This window comes from Mandrillus leucophaeus, unplaced genomic scaffold, assembly GCF_000951045.1.
Source record: "Mandrillus leucophaeus isolate KB7577 unplaced genomic scaffold, Mleu.le_1.0 Scaffold15, whole genome shotgun sequence".
NCBI lineage: Eukaryota > Metazoa > Chordata > Mammalia > Primates > Cercopithecidae > Mandrillus > Mandrillus leucophaeus.
Window position 1 is genome coordinate 535,753 of NW_012101476.1, and position 27,341 is coordinate 563,093.

Genomic DNA, 27,341 nt, shown 5'->3' on the forward strand with positions numbered 1-27,341 from the left:
TCTCTCTCTCTCTCTCTTTCTTCTCTCTCTCTCTCTCTCTCTCTCTCTCATAGGGTCTTACTATGTTGCCCAGGTTGGTCTCAAACACCTGAGCTCAGGGGTCCTCTTGCCTCTGCCTCCCAAGTAGAAGGCCACTTTCTTCTCTAGGCTGGTATTCGCTTCTGTAGGTACATACCATGCTCCACACATACTAGGCTTCATTCTCCCTGTCTTAGCCCATTATTGCAGCCTCCACTGAGCCCCGGCCTCTCACAGAAGCCTATCCTCATTCTCCCACCCACGTGAGCTCTTGCTCCTCTGAACTCCCACAGCCTTTACAGCCTGTACCTCACAATTACGGGCTTAATTATATAGTGGGTAGTGTTACCTGCTGTCACTGCATGTGTGTTTATTTTGGTTCCAAAATGAGATTGCAACCTTAGTCTCAAACAGGAACAATGTTTTGTTCTTTCGCTGTTGTTGTTTTTAAGCGCCTGTGCTTTTTTATATAATCCTGTTTTTACTGCCTTCTGACACACACAAAAGGACTGCTTGGGCATATATTTATAAGCAGATACCCTACATCATTGCAATTGCCCTGTGATTGGGCATTAACTCATTTTTCTATTTCCTAGCAGAGTTTTCTATTTTCTAGCACAGTTTACTGAAGGTTTTAAGGTTTAAGGTCTAAGGCCAGTTCTGATACAGACAACAGAATCAAGTTTATGGTTTTCCAATCATGGTTCCAATGACCATGGTCCCTTATCACACCCCAATTTCATCAAAGAACAGGGGATGGTGTTGGGAATCACAGTACCGGTAGGATACAGGGTGGTCCGGCATGTGTTCCTCTCATCCCAGTGCTGAGCGCACAGTAGGTAATAAAAATGGGCTAGAAAACTGGCTGGTGAGTGCATCATTACTTTGCCCCTACTCCCTTCTTTAAATCCCACAAGATCACCCTCAACAAAAACATACACACAGGCAAGGTGCAGTGGCTCACACCTGTAATCCCAGCACTTTGGGAGGCTCAGGCGGGTAGATCACCTGAGGTCAGGAGTTTGAGACCAGCCTGGCCAACATGGCAACCTCGTCTCTACTAAAAATACAAAAATTAGCTCGGCGTGGTGGCGAGTGCCTGTAATCTGAGCTATCGGGGAGGCTGAGGCAGGAGAATTGCTTGAATCCGGGAGGCGGAGGTTGCAGCGAGCCATTATCGCACCACTGCACTCCAGCCTGGGCAACAAGAGCCAAACTCCATAAAATAAAATCAAAAACAAAAAGAAAAAAACACACAAACAGAGGCAGCACAGTTCATCGACCTACCTTGGGGATACATTCCCAAAAGAGAATGAGACAGACGGACAAATGAGTTCTCCTTGGAGCATGTTATTCAAATCTCAAAATAAGATACAGCTCTCATTTCAAGGTGCATTTATTTTAGTGAGGTCGGGATTTGTAAGGGAAACAAAATGAATAAGTTGGTGGGTGGGAACAGGAATTAAAATAAGCAGTATCTTGCTGCTTGTCGACATGAGTGTCCTCACATCCGCTGCCTTATTTTTTATTCTGTTCTGGTTTGTTTTCTCTTGCGGTGCTTTAAAATATGATAGGTAGATTAGAAAGAGAGGCCGAGGTAATCCCGGCTTCTGTTCATTAAGCTCATATGAAGTACATGTTGTTCTACTCACATTACCTCAGTGAATCCCTATGAGGTGGGTGCTATAATTAACCCCATTGTACAGGTGAGACAACTGAGCCTGAGGAAGATAAAATGCTCATGCTAAGTGTCCCATCAGCAAATGGGTGAGCCAAAATGTAGACTGAGTTGGTGGAGCTCAGAGCTGAGCTTTAATCTACTCTGCGCTAATATCTGGGGATGTGCTTAAGCTCCAGTGTCTCTGTCCCAGATGGAGCAGGTCGGATCTCCAAGCTGCTGAGGGGCACTAGGACTTGGGAGATACCAGGCTAGCTCTGCGTTCTTCTAGTCCTCCTGGCATTTCTAGAAACTGGAGGTGGGCAAGGAGGAGGGGAAAGAGGAGCCAGGAGAACACGGAGTCTTAAATAAGATCTCTCCCCTCTCTTCCTGCCTGGAGTGAAGCCCTTTATGAGTAAGCACCAATGGAGGGATGCCAACACGACGCAGCAAAACCAGCCCCGTCATTCCCAACCCAGGGCTCCCAACCGCAAATCATTCAAGGGTAAGGACACAGAAAGAGGAGCAGAGGAAGAGTGTGGACATAAAGTCAGACCACATCTTGGGGAATGCACCCCTCCCACCACTCCCAGGAGATGTGACCTTGGACGAGATATCTCTCTGAGCCTTAGTTTCTTCATCTGTAAATGGGGCAATGACAAGTCCTGCCTCATAGGTTTGCTCTGAGGATTGAGTCCATGTAGGTGAGGGGCTTTCCAGAGTGCCCGTCACACAGTAGAAGCTGACTACAAATTAGTGTCTCTATGAATACACCGTTACATGCGCTAGGATGATCTGTGCAATGAATGTATTCTGTACTATACAACACACAATCATATGCCAACAATTGAAAACTAAACATGGTGCGGACAGTGTTCTGGGAAAGGTACGGGCAGGGGCCCTGCATTCACTCTGGTTTTTATCTCCCACAGAGCCAGCTACTGCACAGTCCTACCCTCAGCAGGGCTGGGAAAGTCTGTGCAGGAGAATTGGCATAGACTTCGGTTTCCTGCATCTTATCCCAAACCTCAGCCAGAAAAGGCAGCACCCTTCCACTTTCCAGGAGAAGGGCAGCCAAGCCTGAAATGCCCCTATTTAATGGGATTATTTCTTCTCCTTTATAAGTCATATCTCATGGGAATGTTCATTTTCTCTCTGGCAGCTCATCAGTACAATAATTGTTTCACAATGTAATAACCCATGTATTAAGTCAGATGAGAACCTCCTTGAAATATTATTATCCTGAATCCTCTTCCATAACAGGGAGATAAGTTTTAGATCTCACCCAAGGAGATTTCGTTACCAAAGAACCCAAAGCATTTCATTACAGGTGCTTTCTCCTACAAGAGGAGAGACGTTATTTTTTATTTTTGTTATTATTATTTCATAGACCAAAAGGTTATTGTTCTATGGGTTCAATTTCAACAGCACTGATGCTTCCTAATCCTACCGTGTCATTTACTTCCTTATTAGGTTCAGTGTTTCCTGCTTTCCCCACACTGCAGTATAGGAGGGTAGGGGGAAGGGACTCTATTTCTACACTGTTGTTTCTCAATCATCTGGGACAGTACCTGACATATAGTAGATGCTCAATAAATATTAATATACAAACGGAAGCGAGCACATTTAGAGCACATTTCTTTTGGAAAGCGACCACAGTTGATGCAAAGATGTATCTCATTAGAATTCATTTCAACCTCTTTTATTTCCTATTCAATTATTTTTTGCCCCCATTCTGTGTTTGTGCCAATAGACTTTTTATGAGATCAGAACATATCTCCAAAAATCAGAATTAAATCATCCACAAGAAGGCTGTGGATTTCAAAGCACACCAGAACTCCTGGCGCTAAAATGCTTCAGAGAACGTGTCACTCACCACAAGGAGGCTCAGCTCCACACCTTTAGTGGGGGCATGTTCTGCTCACTGCAGAGGAGGATGTCTCCACCACAGTCACCAGGGAGCCCTTCCATCACCCAGGCCCACAGGGGACCAAGAGAGAATGGACACTGGCAGAAAGTGCAGATTCAGGAAGTATGAGGACTAGAAGGTAATTTCATTTAAACCCCCATTCTTCAGATAGGAAAACTGAGGATCCAGAAAAGCAAAGTGGTTGTTTGAATGCACACGGTAATTAAGCACAGCCAGGTGAAGAAGGCGGATCCCACCTGTCCCCTTCCCCGTCGATTTCCCTGTGTGTGCATGGGTGTGTGTTTGAACTCTTAGCAACAAGATGTTTTAAAAGGACTCCCTGTTAACAGCTCATCCATAATTTTGACTCAGGGATGCTGCTGATAGAATTCTACTAGCTTCCCTGTCCACCCCAATGACCTAGATCCTACATTTCCCATTAATGACTCAAGAGCCTTAAAGACTTCCTGAGCTAAAAGATTCTTCAAGATCATCTAGCCAAATCTTTATCTCACAGATGAAAAACAATGGGCTAAGAAAAGTGAGCTCCCAGGTCACAAAGCCAGTTAACAGTGAAGCTACAGCAGCTGGGACCGCTGACACCCAGGAACACGTAAGTTACACTGAGGACACTTCTCAGATTTGTGTGTGACTCTACTAGCCTCATCAGGATAAGGAGAAAATAAGAAGGAATTGGGATACGATAAGCAAAAAATCCAGTCTAACCAAGCATATCTCAGGTCCAAAACGAAAACTTTTCCTTAGAGCAAGAGAATATAATTCTAATAAGAAAACTAGTAGCAAAAGAAATCTTTTTAGGATAGGGACACATACATACGTGTATGCATGCACACATATGTATGTGCATATAATACAGAGTACCACACATACTATATTACGAAGATGCTTATTTTTAAAAAATACTTGACACTAGGTATATAATAAATTAACAGTGCTAACAATGGCAACAAAATGGATTGCTAGTGCAAGCCTATCTTGACACAACATTTTTTTAAGTTATCCATCAATGTCTGCACAAAAGAAAATACACATATTCTTTGAACCAGCAATTCCTCTTCCAGGAACCTGGAACTATTGACAGAAATAGAATTATACAAATATATGAATAACGGTGTTTATTAAACTATCGTTTCTAGCAGCAATAGGAGGAAAAGAAAAACATTCAGGTGGTCTATCATTAGGGTTATGGCTAAATATACTGTGATACAAACAAATTATGGAGTCTTATACAACTGTTATGAAATGAGTTATCACAGAGCTGAAGGGATGTCCATCACGATTAGTGAGGAAGCCAAATTGTGGTGCAATGCAATTATTTGATACAATTTCTCATACAAACACCACCATCTCTAAAACACTTCACATGTGAAGGCCTGGGAACCCTGGGTGTTTAAAGGAGGAGGCAGTGATGGATGCAAGGGGGAAAGATGATGAATGTGTTCTTCACACATCTTTGTTTTCACTGATTACAACGTATGCGTGTTGCTTTTTAAATAATTAACTTAAGCCAAAATTCCTAAAAAATAAGGACAGAAGGAACCCACAGAGAGTCCTCCAGGTTCTGTTTCAGCCTCCCTTCTTCCCTAGTAGACCCCAGGACAGCAGGAATACTCTGAATTCAGGGAAAAAATGAAATCAACGCAGCAATGAGAAACCTGAAGCTGTCTCTCTAAGCCCTGGACTTCCAGGACTATTCTCTGGTCAAGTTACTTTCCCCACTAAAGTGTTCTAGTCCTGGTCCAGGATGTGCCCTGTACAGTACAGCACAGCAGCACTCTCCCGTTAGCCCAGAAAGGGACCTCAGTCTCCTGTAAGGTGAGAGATGACTCAAGAAACTTCATCCCTCCCTGCCCTCCAAAGAACCTTGTACCTATAAATAGACCATGAAGAACCCACTTTTTGGAAGCAGACCGAAGCTAACTTTGGCAGGCAGGCCTCTGGGGTGCCTGAGCCAGCCACTTGAAAAGCTGGCTTTACCACCATGGGCTTCTTAATCCAGTCCTGACTCTAAGTTCCTGAATGAAAAGTGACAGAACCATAAACATAAAGGCCCTGGCTGTGACAGTGATGACCTCTAGGCTTTGACAATTATAAAACTGCATTACCTGAAGCACGAACTGTGCAAACCCTTCGGGGCTAGTGCTCCAAAGAGAGCTGCCACCATCAACTTCTAAAACTCCAAGAGCATTGTTCACATTAATACATACAATGTTCTTTGTAGGGAGACAGCCCCCTGGTCCACTGCAAATTCTGTCCTTCAGCCAGGACTCAGGAACCAGGAAGGAGAAGGAAAGAGAGGTTGACTTACCAAGCCAACTTCTGTTTAAGTACACAGACACAAACACGGGAGGCACCGTGAAGAAATCCACTACAGAGTTCACTTCCAGCCAGAACCACAGCTTATCATTGGCTGCAATAAACTGGAGGAAAGAAGAAAAAAGAAAGAGAAAAAACATGAGAAGCACGGTGCCGGCATCCAATGTACACTCTTTTGTCAAAGGGTAAGTTTTGAGTTTTCATAGGGGTAAGTTTTGAATTTCCATAGGGCCACCATGCCCGGCTAAATTTTGTATTTTTAGTAAAGATGGGGTTTCACCATGTTGGCCAGGCTGGTCTCAAGCTCCTGACCACAAGGGATCCACCCCGCTCAGCCTCCCAAAGTGCTGGGATTACAGGCATGAGCCACCATACCCGGCCTATTTCTATTTAGTTTTTAAGGTCTGGAGGGAGAGGTTATGTCCTTCTCATATCTACACAAAGCACATGCTTTTATGGTTGGGCACACACGTTTTCTAGTGCCCCATATAGGGCCCTAAATAGATGAACTATATGATATGCTAGTCTTACGGAAAGATCAGGCAGTGTATTTTTCTGTGGTTTTCAACAGCTTCATAGGGAAGATTGGGTGATTTTACTTTTATTAGACTCATTCATGTAAATATAACTATAAATAAAGCACATATGTATACATTCACACACACACATACACACACACACACACACACAATTCTGTCCATCTACTCTCCTCACCCTCCTTTCATTCATACTCACAACTTCTCTCTCAGGGCTCAGCTAAGTGAACACTGCTAAACATAATTTTAAGAGCTGAAGAGGTTTATTTCTATTTACTTTTGTTTTATTTTATTTTTTGAGATGGAGTCTCACTCTGTCACTCAGGCTGGAGTACAGTGGCATGATCTCTGGCTTAGTACAACCTCTGCCTCCCAGGTTCAAGCAATTCTCCTGTCTCAGCCTCCCGAGTAGCTGGGATTACAGATGCCCGCCACCATGCCTGGCTAACTTTTGTATTTTTAGTAGAAATAGGATTTCACCATGTTGGCCAGGCTGGTCTCGAACTCCTGACCTCAGGTGATCCACCTGCCTCAGTCTCCCAAAGTGCTGGGATTACAGGCGTGAGTCACCACATCCGGCCTATTTCTATTTAATTTTTAAGGGAACATGGCATTGTGTGAAGAGAGATGAGAAACAATCCACCTGTGGATACATCATCAATTTTCCTCAATCCATATTTCTCCCCCTTGAAACAAAACTTAAGTGAATTCCAGAAAATGCTTAGCTAAGGGGCGGGCTCTCTCCCAGACTGAAAAGCAGAATGCAGGTATGCTGTCTCTCCTGGAAACACTGGGTTTTATCTTGACTGTGAGAACAGACGCTAATGGGGATGATCCCTGGGTCCCAGACTGAAACACCCCATTGTGATACTGAGTAATGTTGCACAAACTTACCCGCAAGCCAAAGTAGAGAAGGAAGAACACGTTGAAAGCCATGTCGATCTGTAATGTGAAATCTTTGTAGAAATTCTGGCAGGATTCTATTGGGCTATTAGACAGGAAGAAGAAAAAGCAAGAGGTAAATGACAGGTAGTATCATCCAGTCTCCCATGATGCTGAGAAGTGGCAGTGCTTAGGATAGACGATGAAATGAATATTCATGAAAGAAAACATTTGGTCTTTCTGCCTCCTGGGATCATCAAGCAAGCATTGCCAAGGGGTCTTTCCATTCAACCGTTCGGGAACTACTGTTCATTTATTTGTTGCTTTTGAAATTGTTATATATCTATCATTTTTTATCATCATTCAGCAGTTGAACGAAGAATCTAAAGAGGAACATGCAGATACCTTGGAGGAAGGACAAGCAGGAGAGGCCTCCAAATTCCTTAATTTCATATTAACCCTTAAAGAACTTCTTTCTTTCTTTGAGAGGACACATGCCAAAGCTAAAACACAGTTCTTCATGCCCTCCAACACATTGGCAGTGGGGCCCGTTTTCAATTAAACACAGTGGTTGTGTTTTGGACCTTTTAAAAACCATTAGTTGATTAACAAATATAGGACCCAGGAGCATCTCAAGAAAGCTAGAGAGGAGAGGATCCTGGGTGAGGTTCTGGCTAGACTAAGCACGGACTTTCTGTGCAGGACTCACATTTGGGGAAAGAAGTATTGTCCAACTGGCCAAACTCAGACCATTAAACCAAAATGTTGAAGCAGTACTCTAAGGGTTAATTTTCTTTTTTTTTTTTTTTTGGCATGCATGCTAATTGACTTGGTGTGTGTGTTGAGCAGCCAGTGCGAACCCCCAGCACACTCTACTTCAAGAGTCGCCAGTTCAAAAGGGTACTACTATACAAACTGGTACAAGACCTGTGTGCTTTCCTGTGTCAAACTGATCAGAGGATCAGTGTGTGGAAACTCCCAAGGTTTGGGCTGGGTGGGAAGCAGGAAAGCCTCATTAAACACTCAAAGTTGTGAATGGAAATTCATATAGTATTCTGTGATCAGTAGGTAAATAGTAACACCCAGGCCAGGAACGTGAAGGTGAAGTGAGGTGAGGGAAAGGAGACAGAATACCAACAGAAGCAAAACACTTTCCCTAAAGGGAAGCCACATAGACCTCCTCCCTCCAGGAGGGGGCCATCTTGAGAAATGGAAGATGAAGGATTTTCTAGCAGTGCCAGTTTGGAAATCACTGTGTGCAATACCAGTTAGTATAGTTGCACTTCTGTAAGGACAATGCTTGGCTGTTCAACAGGCAGGAATCTGTGCAGTAGAGGAACTCAGGGCCCACTTAGAGGCAGGGTGAGTTAGTCTGTGGGAATCTCCGATCATGTTCCATGCACTGGATTTATCCATTCTTCATCTCTGCTACAAGTCAAACATGCCCTACGTCATCTCCCAAATCACGTGGAAAAATCTCCAGACAAGCATTAAGAGTAACCTATATTTGCAGTCACAAACTAGGCAGACTGAACAGAAAACAACACTGAAAAACAGTTCTTTAAAAAAAAACAAAAACAAAAAACAAAACAAAACAAAACAAAACAAAAAACGACAATTGCCAGGTTTTCACTAAGATAGGGAAGTGGGTAGAAAGACAGCATGGAATTTGGTTAGTTCAATGCTGAAAGGAGACACAAGCAAGGAAGCCAAACATCACAGCCTGCCATGGCTCTAGGCCTGCTCTCCTACACAGGTACTAATTTTGATGAAAAAAGGAAAATCCAGGCTACAGTGAATCGGTGACACTTTTGCAATTCTCAGGCCATGGGGGTGCTTGTTTTGTTTCAAAAACAAGACCCAAAAATCCATGGGTGTCAGAGTTCCCAGTTACTCTAGTTGCAGTGAAAAATGTGCATGAACTGGGTTGACCAGAAATCCTATAGATTCCAGGGTTGAAGAGACAATGCATCTCTATGCTATGGAAGCCACCGGCAGGATACGTTACTAAAGAGTAAATGGTGTGTGTGTGTGTGTGTGTGTGTGTGTGTGTGTGTGTGTGAGAGAGAGAGAGAGAGAGAGAGAGAATAAGCAAACAAGGATGGGGAGATCTGTAGGTAACTACTGTATTCAGGTGCTCACTTGTGCCAGCGGGGACTCACGTAGCTATGCATTATAAACTCATAGTCATCAAGATTGATGTATACGCAGTCAAGGGGAGAGAAAAAAAGTATTGGTTCCCAAGACTATCACGGAAAACTGACTATTGTTTCACCAAGGCCAAAACCTGACTGTTGCCCTCACAGTTGTTATTGGTGGAGTTACTGGTGGCATATTTGGGGCCGTCGTGAGTTCCCTAGCTCCTATTAATTCTATGGCCTCTGTGGTTAATTTGGTGGTAACCTAGAAATACAGCTAATTGGAAAAGTATTTGCTAGGCTGTGGTAGAAAATGGAATAGCTTGGGGAGAGATGTGAGCTGAATGCCACGGAGGACATTTGGATTCAACATAAATGGAAACAGGTATTGAGAAGAGCATAAGGAATTGGCTGCAGCAACTTCTCCACTGTTTCTTACCTTCCTGGTCCTTTCTGTCATCTCTTCTCATAATGCTTATGTTCAATGGCCACAATGAAAGGGCTTGAAGCTAGAGGACATGGTGTTGAAAAACGCACCTTAACAACACCCCTGGTTTACAGGAAACATGTTGAAGCCATACAAGACCTTTTCTCTAATCCTTTCAAACAATTTAGAACTGATTTCATCATGTTTCATTATCATTCCTTGAGTACTAAACTTGGAGCTGAAATACTAGAGGAAGTAAATGATGCTGCTGGCACAGGTGGCTTTTCCTCTGACTGAAGCTGGAAGGTAATATGAGCAAACCCCAATGATATGAGGGGGCAGGGGGCAGGCAGAGAAGCAGGAAACTCTGGGACAAAAGACCCAGGTAGGATGAGTGATTGGGCAATGTACTTTCTATCCCTTTTAGCTATTTCCTGCTTGCCACTACAGCCCCAGCAGAAATGTCCTGCCTGATTTTTTTCAAGTGGCAACAGAACTGTTTATCAGATCCCCTCTGAGATAAGTCCTCTGAGTGCCTATAGTTCACAGACTCGCACAACCACAGACCACAGAGTGGAGCTTCCAAAGCCCCATTATTTCATTCCTCAGACGGAAACAACCCATGGAGACATTCATTGATCCTGTAAAAAGAGAATACATAATTCAACAACAAAAGAGTTGGCCATATCAACCAGGATTTATTTTCCTCCCAAAGAGACTTTATCTTAATGATTAATGCACATTACAGGATGGAGAATGAAATACAAACACTCTCCCTTCTTGTGTAAAGTAGGAGGAGTTTCCTTGTCTAGATACACAGAAACTTCAAAAGCTAACAAAGAAATTATGCTTTAAAGGAAAAAAAAAAAAAAACCAAAACTACAAAGGAAAGTGACTCTGGATCACACACAGACTTAGATTTCCAGTCTGATGAGGCATATCCACCTCAGAAGGATTTACACAGTATATGTTGCCATAGGAAAAAAAAAGGCGGAGTTTTACGAACTGAAATAACACAGTTCTGCCTCCGGTGGTAAAAAACTGACTTACCCTAAATTGCTACGGGTTAACTAACTTAACTTACATCCTCTTTATAATTAGAGGATACAAGATACTTGGTAAGTGACAGACTATTCATTTCGAGGCTCCCATAATCCATGAAACAAGTGTGATACTAAAACCATAGGCAAATTTAGCATTTGGACCAGGACTCCATGACTGGGCACCTTCAAAAGAGCCTCAGTAAAGAGATGATTCTTATGGAGTAAAGGTTCAGTTGTAGGGTAGAGGTTGAAATACAAACTCCTGTTTCCTCTTGGCCATCAAGTGAGTATATCATCAGCATTTAGATGCCTCTACAGAGGAAAATAAGACTCACCCAAAGTAGGAAGTGTTTCTCTTTCCTCATCTACTTAGTAATCAAATTTTCAAAAAGACTCTTGAGCAGGAAGATGCAACAGACCTTCCCGAAGACTGACTTAAGAACTTGTCTTTTCAGAGCACCAGGCAAGTGAGGGCTACCCAGGTTTTCTTTCAGAGGGCAGGAGCTCTAAGCACAAAATCTCACTGCTAGCAGTGCTTCCTCTGGGCACCTTCCTCATCTCCAAGAGGGAAGGATCACCCCCTCTTCGCAGCCTCTAAACTTCCCTCGGTTTGCTGCAGTCTCTTTTCCCACCTTCCTGAGTCTGGCTGCCGAACCCTGTGAAGCTACTTCTCCAGGGTAGTCGTTCACAAACTTTGGCATGCAGTTGGAGGGCTTGTTAAAATCTTGCTGGGCTCCATCCCCAGTCTCTGATTTAGTAGATTTGGAGGTGGGGGCCTTAGATGTTGCATTTCTCACAATTTCCCAGATCATGGGGATGCTGCTTCTCTGGGAACACCACTTTGAGACCTGCCACTCCCAAAAACCTTTCTTGCAACTGCACACTAATTATAGGTGTCACTGCTCAAGAAACTTCCCATTCAGACCTGAACAGAGATGATTCAGTGTTTGAGCCTGCCTCCAGATAACCAGCTGCATACCACTTAGCTAATTGCTGAGATCAAGGAGTTGAACAGACATTTTCTGTTTCAGAGGCAAACGAGGGGGTGAAAAAATTAAAAAGATACAGGGAAGCAATTGCAATGCCACTGTGCAAGCTTCACCAGTGGACATTCCAATTAACAATCAGAGAGTACCTGCTAAGCACATTTTTGATTAAGATTAAAAGGAAAAATGATGAAGTACAGATGGGGAGGGGTTACGGAGACCATCATTTATAGGGGATAAAGAAATGGTAAGTAGCTTGAGAATAACAACAACAATAACACACATCCAAGATGATTTAATAGGGAAGGGACTGGCTGAAGAACAAGATAGCATTTTGTGAAATAATTTCCAACATTCAAATTCTCCTCACTCTTGTGGCTAGTCCCTTTTTAAACTGAATGGGGCCCTCTCAATTCCCACCTGGATTATGAACAGGCAGAGTTCAGGCCCACAGCACCAAAGACATGAGTCAACGCAATAAGCCTAATGATTCTAGACTCTTCTCCAAGTCTCACCTCTGCAATGCTGCCAAATTAATTTAATTAAAAGATGTCATTCATCCACCATCATGGTCCCCTCCTGTTTCATACATGAACTCTACAGAGCCTCACCTGGAGCTCATGCAAAAATGATGGGAGTGGTTGACTGATTCATAAATCCTTCATAGAGGAGGACAAACTGCCCTAGAAAAAAATTCATGTGTCTGTTGGGTGGTCTAGGAAAATGCATAGGAAGCAGATGTATTTAACCTGTACCTAACCCTAACCCTGCTCAGTAGAGACTGTCATAGGGACACTAATAATCCCCAGAAGACCTCTCTGGGACCCTGTGTGGGGCGGTGGCATCACAAAGACTGATGCCATCGGCTGAGAGGAAGTTCTTCTGCTTATAGAGAAATAACTCCTAGTTATCCATCTGATTAAAGATGAATGACCCTTCAAGTGGCCCAATCTTCCCTCACCCTCTCCTATTCTAGGAGAACAAGGATGAAGATAATGAAAGCTGATAATACTTAGATACTCTGAAGACTCTTAATTATGAACTAAATGATTAATAAGCTTTGCATCCCATTCGATCCAATCAAAATAAATTTTAAAGAGACATCATATAGAGATGGATTTTTATGGAACCTATCTATAACCAAGAGGGAGTAGGTCTAAGTGATTTGAAGTTTTCCTGGCTATGTCTGGACATACTGGATAAACTAAGTGCCTCAGTTTTCCTGCCTACAGAACTGGAATAAAAGCATTTAGCCAGCCAGAATATTGTGAGACAGACTAATTTTAAAAGGGAGGCAAGTCTTTGCAATGTACTTCAAATTAGAAACTGATATTATTATTCATAAAATTTAAGATCACAGAAAAATATTTTGTGAGCTAATAACAATAATGGATTTAGTGTGAATGACATGATACTAATTCATCATCGAAAAAGCAATAATATTTATATAGAACATTTTCTCCTGAACTGGACAACACCCCAGGACTTCCCTGAACCTGACTGGATCCAAGCTGAAAGCTTTGTATTCTTTTGTTTTCCTTCATGCTACCATTTTAATTATCTTATCAGAGCTGTGTACCTAAGAGTTCATCTTTCTAATATCGATTCTTCTCAGGTTTACACTGGACGGGGCATGTGTTCAATAAGTTGTGTAGTTTTTAGTTTTACCAAACAGAATAAAGCATCTCCAGTTTATCCCAGAACATCATGGAGTGGTTATCTTCTAAGATGTGGTTATCTTTCATGCGTCAGTTTGTGGGCAATCATTAATCAATAGTAATGATGATAACACCAAAATGGGCTCCCCCTTTTTTATCTTAAAACATTTTTCTTAGACCTTGAAATGGCTCTAATGTAAATAGAAAACAGTCTTTGTTACTCTGCAGTATTGATCAATTATGATCCCATGCCAGCTGGTCATTTAACTGGCTTTATTGGGAAGTCATCAGTTATAGGTTTGTATCAACAGAACTATTAATCCTTTTGATGGCAACAGGTTCCTAATTATAGCTCTGCTCAGTTGAAGAGATGTGATCCAATAGCCACAAATATATGTATCCCATGTTGAAATGAATTGGAGCATACCGGAAAGTAGTATAAAAACCCTCACAACTCTTTAGAATCCGTATATGCTCTGCATTTTTGAGCTTTGAGTAATATGGAGAATCCTGAAACAATGATAGCAGTTGACTTCAGAGCAGTTGTAAGGCTCAGGATGTCTACCCAAATAATTATTCCTAAGAATAAAACATTCTTCTAGGAGACAAATAAAATGACATAGATTGCTAATGGAGAGAATGGAATATGTCAATTCCTTACAAATTTCTCAATAAAACATACACAGATCATTTGTTTTCATGAAACTCAGATGGTGAGAACCTCTTGTTTGTTATGAAGCTCTTTTAAATTTTATCTAATAAGATTTCAATATTATATCTGAACTAAGAGTCTCCTTTCCCATCTTCATTCCATATTTTTTATCCACAATGGAGCTAGATAGGTCTAGCAAAAGCAAAATATGGGCATTACAAGTTGACTTCAAAAGTGTTTGGCAGCTAGGTAGTTTTAGAATTCAATGGAAGAGTTAAAGTTCCAGCTCTGTCACTTATTAGCCATAGGATCTTGAGCAAATAATTTGACCTCTTTAAGCCTTTGTTTTCTCTTCTGTAAACTGGGGATAAGGTTATGAATTCCCAAGGTTGTTCTAAGAATGAATCAGATGACTCAGCACTCAAAAGTGATAGTAATTTCTAAAACTAAGGTAATAATCATAGTGATAATAGCAACTGTTTGTAGAAAAGGCCCGCCAAAAGGCAATCATTCAACTGAACAATAACTGATAGGATCAATTGTTTCTATTTTTTTCATTTATTTTTTCATTTGTATCTGCTTTACTGCCTCTTTATCTGGTGTTGCATTGTAATCCAAATGCCCAACAGGCTGTCCACTGAGCTATTGTGAGATTTCACAAATGCCTAGTATAACTCTATAGAGTATTAAAGAAGAAAAAGTGAAAATTATATTTCCATGAAGGTAGCCACACAGTCTCATCAATGCTAAATAATTAACCAAGATTTCTTGACAGAGAAAACCATTAGTCACTTTAATGAGTGGCCACAGGAGTTTGTGTATTCTTTTTTCCTGTTTTTTTTTTTTTTTTTTTTTAGAGATGAGAGCTTTCCTTGCCTGGTTGGCTTAGCACAGATCTACATAAGAGGCAGAGATCTGAACCAGTCATATGTCTTATAAGTATCTCTTCTAAGTTTTCTTCTGTAAGAGCAAGTACTTTTTCACTGTTACACTCTTGGAATGATGTCCAAGACAACCTATCCACTAATGCTTGTTTTCTCCAGCTTATCTGCAGACTACAATTATTTCAATCACAGTTGTTACCACAGTAGAATTAGTGTTCATATTTGCCAGCAACTTTTATGTAATAAATCGGAGTTAAGCTACTATATAAAACAGAGTCTTTCCAAACAAGTATTGCTTGATTTTAGTTTTCACTAAACTGTCTGAGGAATCATGACCGACCAGTTCTACTCACTCATTCCCCTTCCTCCATTGTCTAGCCATCCCCTCAACCTTTTGTTTTTAGGAAACTCTTATCTATCTAGAAGAGGAATGGGATGGAGTAGATTATCCAAATAGCACTAAATGCATATGCATTCATGCACATATACCAGAAGACAGAGTGAAACTTCTTCGAGGGCAGGGTCAACGAGCCATGTATAGGTATGGAGTGGTTCATGTGGGCGGGCATCCACACAACATGTATACACACAAATATCCACAGCCTCCCTGCACAAATATATGCTGTCGGCCCAACCCCAACCCCACCCCCACCCTGGGACCACCCACAAAACAGGACAGCCTAGATGAGGTGATTAGAAATGAGGTAAAGGAAGGAGAAGAGAAGTCCCAGGTCTGAATGGAGAGCTGAGAATCTAGACACAAAGCCTGGCATGGGGAATGGAACCTCTGACCCCTGGATCCATACTCCTGTCACATCTATAGGAATTTAGTCCTAGGGAAGCAAGAATAGACTATTCATGTGACCACCACCTTCTGCTTCCTATGCCTTTTTTGGGGATATTAAATATTGCCACCTATGTGCTAGGAGACTGATAAACAATCATCTATAACCAGGGATAGCCAACAACCCCAAGCCATTGGGGAGCAAGGACCTGGAGCTCACATTTCTGAAAGAGAGGGCATCCTAGAGAAGGTAGCTCAGGGTACAGTTTCAAAGCACTTCATATCAAGACTTCCCAAATAAGAAGCCCTCATATTCATATAGGGGATGGCAGAGGCTCCTAAGAGAAAATAAGAGCTCTCTATTTGCCAAAGGCTGGCCAATCAGGGCACGGTTGGGCAGGTAGGTTGGTACTCTCATAGCATTAACAGACTTTCAAATCATTGTAATACTTCTTTAGGCTGTTACTAGATGCAGACTTGAAAATTCTGTCTGAGCCTTCTCCTGATATTTGCCTTGGACTCTCTGGGCCTCCCCTGGTCATCTCACCAGTCCCCTACTTAGCTTATGCCTTATACTCCCTTTTCTTGCCATCCTCCCTGGCTTTGACATAGCCCTATCATACCTGGATGGCATGACCCTAGCAATGGCACCTTGCTGTGGGTCTCCCTGCAAGGATTTGGAGTAAAGAAGCTAAAACTATTGAATCCACAGCTAGAACCAGCCTGTTCTGGGTTCCAGACTGGCAGTTGGAGATAATGAGATGCCTAAGATGTATCTCTCTCTTATTCTGAACCTTAGTATTTCAGCCAGTAGCCTAAGAGGTCTATTACAGTTCCAACTCTTGTACCTCTCGGCCACATCTGCACTCAAGCAGAATGGCACACAAGCACCTCAGTAGGGCACTCAAGGCCACACTAACAAAGAGTACCAATGCTGACAACCTGCTGATACTGAATGTAGGAAGCCTGAGAACATCTGGGAAAAAAACATTATGTAAAATATAGTTGTTCCATTTATCTGCTGCTTCACTTTGACAAACAGACAACAATGTCACATAAAATATTTAGTCACCACAAGGACACCAGCTTATTTAAAGTTACACATGAATTTATATGTGACGCTGAAGGATAATTATAATAGCTTAGTTTCTAACATCTTGAAGTTTTGTTGTTGTTGTTGCTGTTCAGGATTTTTTTTTTTTTTTAAGAAGACACAGAGAGAGACCTCGTACAAGTCTTTCTGATATCTGGCATAGAAAACAATTATACCTTTATTGCACAAGGAAATAAAATAGCTGTGTCTTAGCTCCGTCTTTGGCTGACAGCTAAGGCCTGGAAGTTTTGTAAGTTTTCCTATTTAGGAGTTTTGTTGAGAGCCTAGCGGCCTCACGGCCAAAACGGAGTGTCTGAGATGCTGCTGATTAGAAGTCATGGGTCTGCTGAGTACAAGGCTGGAGTCACTCCTTAGGAATGTCATAAGTGACCTGGGCAGTAGAAACCAACATCACCATGGAAAATCAGACACGATGAGTTACCTTTAAAACAAACTGTCATCATTAACAGGGCAAATGGCAATGACTTATTAGCCCCTATGATTACACAATCATATCTTCAAGTATGCACACTTTTCATTTCCTTCTTGACAACTTCATGAAAGTAATGTCTCATCTCCTGGAACATTTCTTTCCCTTGTTTTTTTCTTTCCCTTTTGCTTCTAATTAACATTGAAAATCATTTATGTATCAAAATTCGGTTTCCCCTGCCCATGTTTCAGAAATAATAAATAGCTGGCCGAGTGTGGTGACTCATGCCTATAATCCCAGCACTTTGGGAAGCCAAGGTAGGCAGATCACCTGATGTCAGGAGTTCGAGAGCCGCCTGGCCAACATAGTGAAACCCCATTTATACTGAAAATACAAAAATTAGCTGGGAGTGGTGGTGAACACCCGTAATCCCAGCTACCCAGGAGGCTGAGGCAGGAGAATCGTTTGAAGATTTTGAAGAGGTTGCAGTCAGCCAAGATCGCACCATTGCACTCCAGCCTGGGCAATGGGGTGAGACTCTGTCTCAAAAAAGAAAAGAAATAATAAATAGCTATTTCCACCATATCAATGACATCCACTAGACTTCTGGATATAAATTTGGAAAGAAATATAATGAATTACATGCCCAGTGGGGTGAAGTGTCTTTCTCCTTGCTTCCTCCTGCAGGTCCTTCTTTTAATTTTATTGTCCTATCGTTGAACTTCTCTGGAGATGTTTCTCCTATCATTGTAAAAACATCTCTGTGAGAGGCCTAGGATGGCCCCAGGAAGCTGATTTCTTAGGATTTTCTCTTCTGTCTCTGTGAATGGATCTCTGTATCCCCACTTTCTGTTGGGCTTCAGAAATCCTTTCATTTTATGAGGAATCACTGTGTTTTTCTGGAAAAGAGTAATGGGTCTCTGTACTGAAGAATCTCACAAAAGAGAATCAGATGTTTCCTTTGCCAAGCCCCCAGATGAAAGTGTTCATAAAATAAGAATATGTCAACGTGCTGGGCAGGATTGTCTGCCTGCACAGGTCTGTACTGTAATTCCATCTCAGCTCCTTTCAAAAAGGGAAATGCTCCCATTCAAAGGATCTTTTAACTAGTTACCAAAAGAACATGCTATGAAATTCTAAGCAAAGTCCATTTTAATAGAATATATAGATAGGATATGTTTAACAGAATAGGAGGATAAAAGGAATGTGGGAAAGCTTCAATATACTAGACCCCCAGATAGTAGAAGATCAGATTTCATGAAGAAAACATAAAAATAAGATAAAAAGCATTCAGCTTTGTTTCATTCAGACTGCTTAGTGCCTAGTCTTGGGCTAAGGGATGTGACAAGCTAGTATCATCCAGAATTCTCTAGGAACTGTTATTCCTACCCTAGGATTATCACAGCTTGGGATGCCTCGTCTTTCATTTTTCTCAGTTTACAACCAAGGCATGTCTAAAATGGAAAGTATCTATTTGAAATGACAAAAAAAAAAAAAAAATCAAGTGAGAAAACAGATCCTGACAGTTGTGTTTTATAAAAGTCCATTCTGAGAATACAACAAAGAAGTACACAAGTTTAAAAAAAATAAGGAAAAGAAAGCACTTTCAAAGTAAGTCATTAGACAGCCCTAAGGCAAAAAATACATATTTCAAGAAGAGAAAATGATCACAATTTACAAATCAATGATGTTGAATGCAGTGCCAACATGCTTTAATAAACGTGCTATTTCTTTCTAGTAGTACCATTTTACTTCTTTTAAAGTTGAATTAATGGTTTTCCTAAACACGATACACTATGAGAAATATCAATAATTGCATTTCCTGAGGCATTCAGCCCAAGAGGTGCTTTTAAAAGGTATATGTATTTATTTACATATTTGTTAGATCTAAGCAAAATCAAATCAGGTAACATTATTCAGAAAGACATGAAAGGGTATCATCATCCTGGTCACTTGGTGCACACCCGTGTGAAGTCAGGAACATGTAGGACTGATGATCAGGTAGGTTGTTACTTGGGAAACTGGCCCTAGCTTCTAATTCTTTGTCATTAGTCTTTGCTCAGCATAAACCTAAAAACGGGAGATTTATTTCTCTCTTTTCCAATGTCCTAGTCTTGAATTTTCAAGGGACAGGGTGGCCTCTGTGATATCACAGCAAACTGAGGGCACAAAGGGATGATCCAGGAGAAGCCTCAGGCCCAGTGCTTCAGTGTATTAGAATGCTCGCTGCTTTAATTCATGCATGCGTCCAGTGCTCACCACATTCAGGGCCATCAGGGAAAGCACGTCAACATGCATGGGCAGTGCAGGAAAAGAATCTGGTTAACCTGGAGGCGACAACCGAAAGGGGGAGGTTGCATCATGCAATGAAAAACCACAGCTTGGCCTTAGCTGCCATGCAGAAAGGACCTACATCAAAGAGTCTGCAGTGCGGCTCCTGGGTAAGAGTCGATATGAGAGAGGTGAGTTACTTCAGCAATGAGAAACACAGGCAGAAAAATGTTCCAACTACTCTAAACAGAACACTGTACAGAGCGCTGGCATTACACGCGAGAAGAGGCAGCTTTGGGGACAGGGAGGGGCGAGACAGAGGGAAGGTGAGGACAGAACTGGTCGTTACTCAGTGAAATGGCTTCCCTGGCCATCCTTTCATATGTATGTATTTTTATAATGTATTTCACTTCAACAAATAACCTCATGAGAGTTCTTAACGTCAACCATAATTGTTAAGATGTTATGAAAATTCAGGAGAAACAAGGCATCAGTTACATAAAGATACACACCATGGTTTCCTGTAGTTACAGTTCATTATAGAAGCAGAGCTGAAGCTGGTCAGATAAATAAGAGACAGTTAAGTGCCAACATCCTTAATACTTTGGTTACAGAGCTCATGATGACTCTCAAGGCGTAACATAGTGTTGAAGGAACTCAATAGTCATGAAAGCTCGGGTGGGGCAAGGGTAGGGATTCTATGCATCTATACCCCTGAAAGCCATTTATAACCCTGAAGTTAACCACACTGTCAAGTGGAGCCATCTTTTCTTCATCTCAGCACGAATGGCAGGTGAATAGTGAGCTCACCCCATACATATTGACCATTTAGCAGAACCCTAGTTACAGGTAAGAGTCTCAAAGGTATTTCTTATCAAAATCAATTCATCAGCAAAAAGCATATATATGTGAGATATATATATATCTATATATATATAGATATAGATATAGATATCTTAACATTTTTCTTAAAGGAGTATTAATACTGTGTTAAATTCATCAAGCTTCACTCTACTGTCAAGGCTACACTGGATGTCTAAAAACTAGTTTCCTGTAAACTCCCTGCTTAATATAAGGCCTGTTATTTTTCTTGCCTCTTCTGCCTTTTGTGATCTCTGGTACATTGAACACAACTCAAAAAATGGTACGTTCTAGTCCTAACTCACAGTTCCTGCCTCCTAGTTCTGATAGGGGAAGAGCAAGCCCCGTGCTTATAAATTACTGCTTCTAAAATGTTCTCCAGGAGCTCAGCCTTCTGATTCCCTGTGTATATATGATTGAAGCCTTGATAGGGAACTTAGGTCCAGTGTGAATGAGCAGTGCACTACCTCCACCTTCCACGCTCAGTGAGATCTTAACAGACCCACTGAAACTTGAGCACCAGCCAGATCACACGGATGAATGTAGGAGAAGGGAAACACAGGATTCCTCCTGACACTACCTTCCTCATTCTTTGAGATGCAGCTGTTTCCACTTGATCACAATTTATTCTCTCTTATAGATTAAAAACTCAAAGGCTTAGTTGAATGACATCTTTTTAACAGGATTATCTTTTTGAACAAAAACATAATAGTCTGTATATTCATTCAACAAATGTCTCTGAGATTTTTTCTTTGGTGACAGGCACTATGCTGGTTTTGGAGACGTATAATTCAATAAAACATGATTCTTGCTTGGGAGTAGTTTTCCATTTAGCAGAGAAGTCTTCCCAGATTTTAATTTCTGGCAGCAGATATGCAAGAGCAGCTTGTTTAAAAATTCTACTGATTATCTTGTACGACCTTGGATATTTAATCGTGCTGTGCCTCAGTGTCCTCATTTATAAAACGTAAATAATACCTACCTCCTGGGGTTGTTGAGAGAAATAAATGAGTTAGCAAACGTGAACTGCTTTGTTAGTGGCCAGCACATGGTGGATACTATGTCAGTGGTAGCTATGATCAGTAGTACTCAGATACAAGTAAGAAGCAAGGGACTCTGGAAGCAGAAGATCGCCTCTGTCTAACTTTTGCAGTAGGCCTTGAGTGAGGATTGGAAACTCATCAGGGTGAGAAGGCAGGGGAAGGGATGGAAGCAGAGGGCTAAGCTTGGGCAGAGAGATGAAAGCACAGAGAACACAGTGCATTCTGGGAGTAGAAGGACACCTCATATAGAGCCTAAGTAGATTGTAAGGTTGGCAAGAAACAAGGCCAGACAGGAGACCGTGAAGCATCTGTGTGCCCTGGAAGCATGTCTGCTCTTTATCCTATAGGAAATAGGGAGTTGATAGAAGTTTATTTATTTTTTATTTTTATTTATTTAGTTTTTGAGACAGAATCTCGCTCTGTCACCCAGGCTGGAGTGCAGTGGTGCAATCTTGGTTCTCTGCAACCTCTGCCTCCCAGGTTAAAGCGATTCTCCTGCCTCAGCCTCCTGAGTAGCTGGGACTACAGGCGTCTGCCACCATGCCTGGCTAATTTTCGTATTTTTGGTAGGAATGGGGTTTCACCATGTTGACCAGGCTGGTCTCGAACTCCTGACCTCAGGTGATCCGCCTGTCTTGGCCTCCCAAAGTGCTGGGATTACAAGCATGAGCCACCGCACCTGACCTGATAGAAATTTAAATGCTGGAGAGTGGTACGATTATCCTGTCTTGTAGCAAGTTAATTCTGGGGACAATATAGAGAAGGAATTCGAAGCAGAAGGTTGTGAAGATAGAGGTCAATTAGTCAAATTAAATCCCCAAGGAAAAAAGTAACCTATCCACATACTAAGATGAGCATCATTGTTGCCATATAATTACAGTATCTTAATATCCTGGGAAATACTCCTTCTTCAGCCTGCTGCTGTCAGGGTTCTTTAGGCAGAGGAGATTAAGCTCACAGTATCACTGAAGCAATTTCCTAAACCACATGGTTCTCTGTCCTACCACGGCCCCCATGTCTATTGCAGGAATCTGTGTCACGGAGAAATGACAGCACATGTCTCTTAATCTTCTGGAAAAAAAAAAAAAAACCCACGCTAGTAAGAAGCTGTTCTTTCTGCTATTTGGAGAGCAGTCTCTAAATTATAGTCAGAATTGACATAAAATGAACATATTTCAGTACCTCAAATAGTGATACCTGGACATAGTAGACACATGCCAACAATTATAGACAACAGATTATAGACAAATTGTATACATATGATCACACCTAGGCACACAGAAAAAATACAGTGAACAGTTCTGCTGCATCCACTATTAATTACCTAAAGAACTTGGTTAGTCATACCATCAAGCCATCATACTTAGCTGCCTTTTAAGTGTCCATCGAACCCTGTGCACAGTTAGGATTTCATGAGCATGTTGGAATGGTGTTCTCTCCCAGAATCCTGACCTTTAGATTTAGATGTCCTTAGTTTCCAGAGGGCTGCCTGAAAGTATGAATCCTGGGGTGTGCAGGGGATGGGGGGGTGCGGCTTTCTTTTGGCAGGAGTTGACAAGAGGAAAGATGCCATTTTCAGGTAGTGTGCTTTCTCTTTAAAAAGTGACCAAGTGTGTTTGATGCTCACTTAGCTCAATTTTAACCATGGTGGGAGCTCTGTACCCTACGCTGATAAATCAGAAACAGGAAAGTTCTGCCTGTGTGCTGCTGTGACCATGCAATCATACTTGTTTGGTGGATTTCCATTTGTTTCAAGTCCATTCTAGTTTGGAGTTTCCATGAAGCCAGGCCAAGTGTACAAATGCTAACACGGGGAAAACGAACGCTCTACACATGGACTTACGGAGAAGACAATACACTGAACTCAGAAAAGGATACACAGGCAGAGATTCCCTAAAGTGGCAGCCACCTTGCTGCTCAGCAGACACTCAGGGAGATGCTCCAGGCAGCGATCACTCAGCAGGAAGGCATGCTGGGGAAGGACGTCATTTCAAAGGAGAGTAGAACAGGCCTAAGTGCTGGGATTACAGGCGTGATGCACCGTGCCCAGCCTGAAGTTAGTATTATTTTAAAGTTCACACGTGTGACCTTATAAAAATGTTGGTGCTTATTTTTAAGTTATTTCTTTTTCTTTTTAAAATTCAGTTTCTCACCAGAGAGTTTCATTGTGCTGATGGAAGAGTTCTGTATATTGACTGGGGAGGTAATAAAACAAATCTACATGGGATAAAATGTCTTGGATCTATACATTAAAAAAAAAAAGTGCTTGTAAAAACTGGCAAAACATCTGTACTTGAGTTTACAGCAATGTGCCAATGTCAATTTCCTGGTTTTGACAACATACCATGCATGCCTATGTAGTGTCAGGCCTCTGAGCCCAAGCCAAGCCATTGCATCCCCTGTGACTCCCAGATGGCCTGAAGTACCTGAAGAATCACAAAAGAAGTGCAAATGCCCTGCCTGGCCTTAACTGATGACATTCCACCACAAAAGAAGTGAAAATGGCCGGTCCTTGCCTTAAGCGATGATATTATCTTGTGAAATTCCTTTTCTTGGCTCATCCTGGCTCAAAAAGCCCACCACTGAGCACCTTGTGACCCCCACTCCTGCCCACCAGAGAACAACTCCCTTTGACTGTAATTTCCCTTTACCTACCCAAATCCTATAAAATGGCCCCACCTTTATCTCCCTTCGCTGACTCCTTTTTCGGACTCAGCCCGCCTCCACCCAGGTGAAATAAACAGCCATGTTGCTCACACAAAGCCTGTTTGGTGGTCTCTTCACACGGACGCGCATGACATGTAGCATAGAGCACTATCATGGGGAAAGCTTGGAAAGGACACAGAAACTCTGTCCTGTTTTTGCAACTTCTTGTGAATCTTAAACTATTTCATAATGAAGTTCGAATTTTTAAAAAAACAGTTATTCTCCTGTTTGGTTTTACTGTAGCCAGATGTCAGGCTAGTGGTCTATTTCTGGTGATATGAGCCTCTGAATGTCTACAGACTGATTTCTTTAACAAACATTTACTCAGCACCTATTATAGGTATAATACTGTGTTCAATTCCAAAAGATATAAAAGAGGGATAAGAAACCACAGTGATACAAATCAATATTAACTATCTTAATTCCTTTCTCCAAGGAGTGCTAGTTGAGGCAAACACATCATTTACCTACTGCACAAATTCTCAGAGACAATCCCCCAAGATAATCAGCTATCAATAAATGTAGGTCGTTAATGTAATAAGCAAGCTTCCAGAATTAACCCACAGTAATCTCTTCAGGTAAGCAGATGTCAGGTAACAAGCTGTGCTGAATAATGCAACTGATATGATGATGACTGTCTTCCTTCAGATACAGTTGGTGCAGGCTAAGCCATCCTTTTCCTTAGTTTTTCAGTCCCTGTGTTGTCCTTCCCAGAACTCAGTGCCCACCGCACTGAGAGGCCGATAACTGATACCTGCTTAATGAAGGTGCAGGGTGACACTAAGAACTACTTAGATTTTAAGAAACAACTGAAAAGGCTTCAAGAATGAATGTCTAACTGGTGGAATTTCAGGTACATTGCAAGTTAGAAGAGGAGATGTTTTGGAGTATAGGTGTATTTACAGCCCTCTCAAACTTACCCAAGGATGGCCATCTACCACTCTCTCTACTAAAATAAGTTGTCATGAGCAATTATATTGGAAGTAAAGTCAAGGCCAAATGAGGCAGTAAGGATGGATCCTTAGAATGCCAAAGACTTTGCAGGGAACATGTCAACAGTTTTTATCATTCTGAGAAGCTGCCTCTAACAGTAACAAAAGGAAAACGGAGAAATGTGCAAAGAACAAAATCTCCTGGAATTCAAGCCTCAGCAAATGAATACCCAGGAAGAGCCAATTCAATCCTTCCTGAAATAGAAGATGTGTCACTGCTGTTAACCTGACACCGTTATTACCCGCAAGTGGCTCGGGCTTTTAAGAAGTCTGGAAGTCCCACCTTTTTCTTGCTGTTTAAAGGATAAACAACTAGAACAGCTCAATCTGGGAATGAATGAATTTTTCAAAGCATTCCCCAAAGAGCTGGGAAACTCCTGCTATGAAGAAGGGTCCTATCCAAATTACAATAATTTTTAAAGAAGTTTTGTAACAGTGGAAAACAGAAGACTCCCAGAAATATTTGACATCTGTAAGAATGAACAGTAGCTAAGAATGGGTGGGCTGCTGAATTCACTCCTCTATTTCACACCCATGCTATTCCCTTGCAAGTTCTTCCTCATCCACCTTTGAACACTCAACTCAGTGGCTGCCTCCTCCAGAAAGCCTGCCCTGATCCTCCTCCTGCCCAGAGGTAACTGAGCCTTTTTCTAGGCTTTTCTTCCTGGGTGCTTTTGTTGTGGCACTCATCACTCATGAAGCGGTAACTTATTTGTTTGCGTTATCTGTCTTCCTTCCCTGCTAGACTGTGAGCTCCTGAGGGGAGAGCCTTGGTGTTTTGTGTCTGGGTTCCCATCATCATGGTACCTGCAAAATAGGCCCTCAATACATGTTTAAGGAAGAGGAGAAAAATAAATGAATTGAGGGAGAAAACAGAAAAACCTGGAGGAAACTAATTATAATTCAACAGTACCAAGATATTAGTGAAGTCCCATCTCCCAGCATGGTTTCAAATGGCCAATTCAGAACTTAAATTAGGCTGGGCATGATGGTTCACACCTGTAATCCCAGCACTTTGGGAGGCTGAGGCAGGTGAATCACTTGAGGTCAGGAATCCAAGCCCAGCCTGGCCAACACAGTGAAACCTGATCTCTACTAAAATACAAAAATTAGCTGGACATAGTGGCGGGTGCCTATAATCCCAGCTACTTGGGAGGCTGGGGCAGAAGAATCAGGCTGAGGCTGAGGCTGAGGCGGAGGTTGCAGCAAGCCAAGATCGTGTCACTGCACTCCAGCCTGGGGGACACAGCAAGACTCCCTCTCAGGAAAAAAAAAAAAAAAAAAAGAAAGAAAGAAAGAAAAAAGAAAGAAAGGAAGACAAGAAAGAAAGAGAAAAAGGAAGGAAGGAAGGAAGGAAGGAAGGAAGGAAGGAAGGAAGGAAGGAAGGAAGGAAGGAAGGAAGGAAGGAAGGAAGAAAGAAAGAAAGAAAGAAAGAAAGAAAGAAAGAAAGAAAGAAAGAAAGAAAGAAAGAAAGCTTAAATTATATGACAATTACGTAAGTTACAATATTCCTACAATCCCTAGAGGATGAGGTGCATTCAAAGGACTGATTTGTGGACTCCTCCCATGTTCCAGGAGAGTTTCAGGTTATCTCACCTCATGTGTGCAAGAAGAAGAATGGGAATGACCTTGGAGGTAGCAAGATTCACCACTCAGCAAAGCCATTTGACCTTACTAGCCATGAGAGGTCCAAGGCCTGGGAAGGCTATGGGAGAGTTAAAATGTCATAGGAGAGTCTCCCTGAGGGCATTCAATTTCTCGGTCATTAGGCATCACAAAATCTAAATGCTTAAAACTAAATCAAAAGTTGTTCCTCTAAAACTAATGAGTATGCACTTTTCTCCTTCTATGAGGGTTATCTTCTATAACTGGGAAGCCAAGATCGAAACGGAGTTGCCCCCATAAACATCATAAAATTAATCAGGGAAGAAGAAAGGGGAAAAAACAAAACAAAAATAAACCAAGCTTGTAGCACATTCAGCATTAAGCATGAGGTCAGCTTACTCTCTGACCTGCTTCCTCAACATGGTTTGG

General features: G+C 41.8%; 1 protein-coding gene across 16 annotated transcripts in view; it reads right to left on the reverse strand.

Moving 5' to 3' along the window:
• The window catches only part of KCNMA1 (potassium channel, calcium activated large conductance subfamily M alpha, member 1), a 770,521-nt gene that overhangs the window by 313,367 nt on the left and 429,813 nt on the right, over window positions 1-27,341 (reverse strand). For all 16 annotated transcript variants that reach the window (XM_011974877.1, XM_011974876.1, XM_011974875.1 and 13 more), the window contains 2 exons: window positions 7,352-7,445; window positions 5,914-6,025 (listed from right to left, as the gene is read on the reverse strand). In XM_011974877.1, coding sequence (XP_011830267.1) covers window positions 5,914-6,025; window positions 7,352-7,445 — 206 coding nt within the window. The remainder of the gene's footprint in view (window positions 1-5,913; window positions 6,026-7,351; window positions 7,446-27,341) is intronic.